The sequence below is a fragment of the Mytilus edulis genome, chromosome 1 (assembly GCF_963676685.1).
Source record: "Mytilus edulis chromosome 1, xbMytEdul2.2, whole genome shotgun sequence".
In the NCBI taxonomy this organism is placed as follows: Eukaryota; Metazoa; Mollusca; class Bivalvia; order Mytilida; family Mytilidae; genus Mytilus; species Mytilus edulis.
Genome location: NC_092344.1, coordinates 119,619,170 through 119,625,800, shown reverse-complemented (window position 1 = coordinate 119,625,800; position 6,631 = coordinate 119,619,170). Strand labels below are relative to the sequence as shown.

The 6,631-nt window shown below is 35.7% G+C and overlaps 1 protein-coding gene across 1 annotated transcript; it reads right to left on the bottom strand.

The window, feature by feature from the left end:
• Window positions 1-5,295: 5,295 nt before the first annotated feature.
• Window positions 5,296-5,883, bottom strand: LOC139502971 (cell division protein ZipA-like). The gene has a single exon (XM_071292672.1). The coding sequence runs from the start codon at window positions 5,881-5,883 to the stop codon at window positions 5,296-5,298; it is 588 nt and encodes a 195-aa protein (XP_071148773.1).
• Window positions 5,884-6,631: the final 748 nt, after the last annotated feature.

The window sequence follows — 6,631 nt, the reverse complement described above, 5'->3', positions numbered from 1 at the left end:
CCTTATGATGTAATGAATCTAACAATTAAACTATGAAACAAAGGCATAAAGATTTGGCTGTAAATTTGTCATGGCATTTATTGCAACAAAGAAACACAACCAACTTGTCAATCAAAACTTGATGACGATTGAATTACTGAAGGGCGATCCAGCAGTAATAAAGTTATATCAGAAGCCACTGGGTAATCCATAGCAGCTTAAAGTAAATTCGGCCAAAATTCCCAGTAGAGTAACTAGTTGCGCGACTGGTAATCCGCCATAACATTTACCGCATGACAAATTTAACAGCAAGAATCAACATTTCAAATAACATCAACTACAAAATCAATATCATTATCAACTTCAACAAAATTATCAACTTCAACAACATTATCAACTTCAACATCATTATCAACTTCAACATTATCAACTTCAACATCATTATCAACTTCAACATCAACATCAACTCAAATACAATATTATAAAAGTTATTAGACAATTTAATTGAAATATTAAAATCAACTTAAATTCAATATTGTCAACATCTAAGCTATTTTATTCATTGTAAGGGAAAACCAAACAATGAGGAAATTTGAAAAACATTTCCAGAGCTCCTTGAATCTGATTTAGGTATATATCATTGCCGATGAAGGAAAGATGAACCCATCATCACTAAAAAGGCCAACATGTTTATCTTCAAAATCAGTATGTTTTATAACGTATCCTCCTATTTTTAGCAAATAAGAACGCATTCCCCTATTTATTCTCCGTCTAGTATTTTCCATAGCTCCAGTATTATTAGAGAACCTCCATTTATATCTAGGTAAAATATTTGACCATACTAAAGCAGTGTCCGGTAACATCTTTGAAAGAATGGCTATGGTAAACTTCATATGGTAGAGTAATTCACCACATGGTGTGTCCCCAATGTCATTACCCCCACAGTGAATGATAACAGAAAACGGAATACTTCTCCAATTGAGAATACTTTGTACTAAACTAACCAAGTTCTGCCATTTCATACCCGACATACCGATCCAAACTAACTCACATCCAATTTTCTCTAATCCTAGCGAATCACCTATAGGCCTAATGTGTGCGTGCTCACTAGCTCTTGTGACAATTGAAAAGCCAATTATCCAAATATCTTTCTGGTACCCTGAAATTAGGTGTTTTAGTACTATACGAGGTTTGTTCTTATATAACCTTTGTAAGCAGCCGATTTCCATCGACCTTTCAATTTAATACTATTTTCATCTAAACCATCGAGAAAAGACTGTGTTGCAGCTCCAATACGTAATGAATGTGTATTAAATTCAGAAGGATTATAACCTAGAAATGCTAGTGTTTTCTTTAAAATATTAGAAAACTGGTACCTCGTTAGGGTTTTCATGTTTGCATGACAAAATAAATGTCCATCATCTTTATGTCTCATCGCAATATAGTATGACATCAACTGAACAGGACAAATTGAACTAATTTTATACCTTTCCAAAACGATCGTTACTGAATTACCCAGCTGATCAGTTTTAGAAGAAGGAACTTCTATATAAAGTGACCCTGAATTATTTCCGGATGTTATATTAGATCGTTTTACGATAAGATTCTCATTAAAATTAGATTTTGCAATTTCTCCTACACGAAGAAATCCAAAACATGCAACTGAAAATGAAGCTTTAAATAAACATGTTTCATATACTGAATAACATATTAAGTTCAGTGCATCTAAAAGTCTAGTTAATATATCAATGGTAATAGGCTTACGACAGTCATGTCGCTTATCTAAACGAAGCATGCCACGGAGCATTTTTTGAACTATGAAACATTGAGTGTTGTCCATCAAACCATTAATCTTATGATAAAAACTAATGCCCGAAAGGTACGTTTTCACAGTTGAATAAGAATATTCTTCCTTAAACATGTAAGCTATATAATTTAATAAATGTGAAACAGGGCATGGCCATACGTCGTACAAATTTACTTTATGTTTAAAGTTTTGAAATGAATTTAGTCCATTTTGATACGTAAGCCAAGTATTTGAAGAATTTGAGGCTTCAATTAGGCTCAATCAGCAATTCTGGTCTAAAATTGTCCAAAAGTCCGCTGGAACTAAAGTTGGGTGAGGTTCTGCACATGGAGCCAATTCCTTGTATTTCTGAAATTTTCCACGAGAGATTAAATCAGCAAAACCATTTTTATAACCAGGAATATGAACGGTTTTAATATGAAAACTACCCAGCAAAGACCACAATACGATGTGTCTAACAAGTGACATAACGCGATGTGATTTTGATGAGCAGGAATTGATAATTTTAATAACGGACTGGTTATCTGAATGAAACATAATTTTCTTTCTTTGCCATAAGCTACCCCACAAATAAATCGCTAATGCGATAGGGATCATTTTTTAATAAGTTATGTCTCTGAAAACGTCTTCCTTCCAATACATAGGCCAAGGTAAATACGACCATTTCCCATTAAAATATATATATACCACATCCGCCTCCTATTCCCCCAGCACTATCGGTAAAGAGATTTAAAACAGAACTCGACAACCACTCGTCGTCCAAAATATAAGAAATCCCATTATAATTTTCTAAAAATATTTTCCAAATTGAAATGTCATTCAAAATATCCTTTGATATTCTGATTAAGTGATGCGGTTTTTTCCCTCGCTGACATGCAATATATAAACGTCTGCTGAAAGCACGTCCGGCTGGTAAAGATCTGGCACAAAAGGCCAATGAACCGCATAAAGATTGTAATTGTTTTAACGTTATCTTTTTACGATTACTGGTATCGTTCAACTTTTGGAGCAATTCAATTATCTTGTTTTCTGGGATTTGAATTTGCATTTTTTCTGTGTCAATTGTTATACCTAGATATAAGATATCCTCGTGCTTGGCCCTTCAGTTTTGTCCTCAGCTAATGGAACCCCTAATTCAACGCATACATTGCAAAACGTGCTCATTAATTTTCGACAGTTGTCGGTATTTTCCGCTCCAGCAAATAAAAAATCGTCTAGATAGTGATCAATATCACTAATTCCCAATTTTCTTTCTACAGCCCAGTGCAAAAACGATGAAAATCTATTGAAATGACTACACGACACAGATAACCCCATAGGCAACGTTTTCTCTATAAAATACCAATCTTCAATTTTAAAACCCAATAAATCAAACTCGCCAGGAAATATTGGCAATAATCTAAAGGCGGACTTTATATCCATTTTTGCAATTTTCGCCTTAAAACCTAGCTTTTTTATCATGTTTACTGCATGGTCAAAAGTTGAATATTTTACTGAAGTATAGAACTCATCGATAAAGTCATTGACACCGCCATTAGCTGGTGAAGACAAGTGTGTTATTAAACGAAAACCACCCGTTTTCTTTGGCACGATGCCAATAGGAGAAACTCGTAGATTTGAAATAGGCCGATAATAAAAGGGGCCCGCAATTCTGCCATTTTCCACTTCACTCATGACTTTTCTCCAAGCTAAACTTGGATCTTGTAAAACAGACTTTAAATTTTTGCTTTCATAAGCAACCCTGGGCCTGTATAATGTGTACGACAACCATATTTAAAACCATTGTATAATATATTTGCCGAAATTATATCGGGGTAGTCTATCAACATATTCCCTAAAACCGTAGTATTAATAGGGGTAAAACCCAAACACCAAATATCGTACTGATGATTGAAAGCTGTAAAAAAGAGATAAATTCAACATTTGAACATGTTAAAATTGCATTCGTGGACCAGGAAATCTGTAATTAGTATATGAAAAACGAGAATTTTGGTTAAAATTTCTTCGTGGATTCGAAAACCTATTTAACTGTGTTGTAGCTCTGGCATTGGACTGATACCTTGGTGCAAAATTTTTGTGCAACAGGTGCCCTAGGGTAATTTTGATACCTAGGAGCAGAAAAGTGCGAAGTTGCAGGACTTCGAGGATTACTCCTACTACTTGCGTTATTTGTACAGTACATCAAAGGATGGAACTGGCTACATCTTATACATGAATGAAGGTAAACACAATTCATACGAGTACAAACGCCCTTAAAATTATAATCGTAGCAAGGGTTGTTGACTGTTTGAGATGTATAAGAAGATGTCTGTTGAACCCGATTTATGCCTACTGCAATAAACTGAAGCCATAGCTGCCCATCAATGACGTCCCAAGCACGCGTATGATCTCTAGCTTTTCTAAGTCGAAATTGCATGTCATATTTATAAAAGTTCTCAAAAGGTACACTAGCCCCCTAATAATCGTCATGTAGCTAATCCATTCATTTGCCAAAGCCGGAAATCTTTGTAATAAAATTTTCATGTAATTTAAAAAAAAAACTTCAGTCGTCTCAGCAATGCTAGATAATGCTTTGACTTTCGAAAACTTGTTTCTTTCAATTAAAATGTCCCCATCTTCATCAAAACCTAGCACTTTTTTCGGTTGATCAATATTTGAAACAAAATTTTTGTACAGTAATTGGGCCAAATCAACATATTCTAAATTCCAAATTTGATTAATAATTTTTTGTGGTACAAACACATCAACATCATTATTACTAGTAGGTATAACTAAATTCTCACCATTGTCTACAGTATTTCGAGCTGCTGGCTGCCCTAGTTGTACACCTCCCTGACCCGGGACTTGTTGTTCAGCGGGCTGTTGAGGGATGTTTGAAGCTCCAATCTGTTGTGGTGGTAGAACTGGCTGTTGAGGCAAGTATTGTGGCATTAGTGGCTGTTGTGGAGGCATTAATGGCTGTTGTGGAGGCATTAATGGCTGTTGTGGAGGCAAAATTGGCAGTTGTGGAGGCAAAATCTGCTGTTGTGGAGGCAAAATCTGCTGTTGTGAAGGCAATAATGGTTGTTGTGGAGGCAATAATGGCAGTTGTGGAGGCAATAATGGCTGTTGTGGTGGCAATATTGGCAACTGTGGATTGGCTTCATTTTGACAAATGATTTCAGCTCTTCTTGCGCGACGCCTTCTGTTGACAGGTAGCTGTACCGGATTGTCCTGCCTGCGTGCAGCACGGTTTGGCAGTACCCTCTTTCGTTTTCCTCTCGGCATACCTTTTCTTCTGTGTAGAATTTTCTTTTAAATCTTATAGCTTTGGTCAAGCTCCGTGTAAAGTTTGAATCCAAATGACCAAACTACACGAGGTAAATTGCACGGACTAACATTTCGCGGGCTAAACTAATTAGCATATAAAAGTGTCCAGTAAAAAATGAATCAAACACACCGGCAATTAAAATCATACCATGTTATATAATTACAATAACCGAATTTAATTATTATTGAATTAAATTCTATTATTTTTGTCTTTTATCACTACACTGAGCAATAATATTAATAATTTTTTGTGGTACAAACACATCAACATCATTATTACTAGTAGGTATAACTAAATTCTCACCATTGTCTACAGTATTTCGAGCTGCTGGCTGCCCTAGTTGTACACCTCCCTGACCCGGGACTTGTTGTTCAGCGGGCTGTTGAGGGATGTTTGAAGCTCCAATCTGTTGTGGTGGTAGAACTGGCTGTTGAGGCAAGTATTGTGGCATTAGTGGCTGTTGTGGAGGCATTAATGGCTGTTGTGGAGGCATTAATGGCTGTTGTGGAGGCAAAATTGGCAGTTGTGGAGGCAAAATCTGCTGTTGTGGAGGCAAAATCTGCTGTTGTGAAGGCAATAATGGTTGTTGTGGAGGCAATAATGGCAGTTGTGGAGGCAATAATGGCTGTTGTGGTGGCAATATTGGCAACTGTGGATTGGCTTCATTTTGACAAATGATTTCAGCTCTTCTTGCGCGACGCCTTCTGTTGACAGGTAGCTGTACCGGATTGTCCTGCCTGCGTGCAGCACGGTTTGGCAGTACCCTCTTTCGTTTTCCTCTCGGCATACCTTTTCTTCTGTGTAGAATTTTCTTTTAAATCTTATAGCTTTGGTCAAGCTCCGTGTAAAGTTTGAATCCAAATGACCAAACTACACGAGGTAAATTGCACGGACTAACATTTCGCGGGCTAAACTAATTAGCATATAAAAGTGTCCAGTAAAAAATGAATCAAACACACCGGCAATTAAAATCATACCATGTTATATAATTACAATAACCGAATTTAATTATTATTGAATTAAATTCTATTATTTTTGTCTTTTATCACTACACTGAGCAAGCTAAAACCAAAGGACAAAATTTCATAACAAATGCATAGTATTCCACTTTTTATCATAACTTTGTAACCACTGAAGATTTTTTTGTTGCAACAACCAGTCAACGAAAGATGAATTAATTGTCTATAACAGTATACCAATAATGAAGTTCAAATTAAGTTCCCTTATTAACTATCAGCTTAATTTTAAATGAAACAACATAACTTGAAATTTTGACCATTTTCCAGCGTGTATTTTAGTGTTTTTTTTTAAACGGTAACACCTATACATGATATTTGATATTCATTGTGAAACCTTACATTCTCTTCTTCAGTTCAAAGATGTATTACTTATGTTAAGTTTATCTTCTTGTCTGTACAAGACTATAACATAGACCAATTATGAAATGTACATCTGATCTTGGCTAGGCCGTATACTTCCTGCGTCAAATATAACATGCATATTCAGGAGAATGTCATGTAAATTCAGTAGAACAT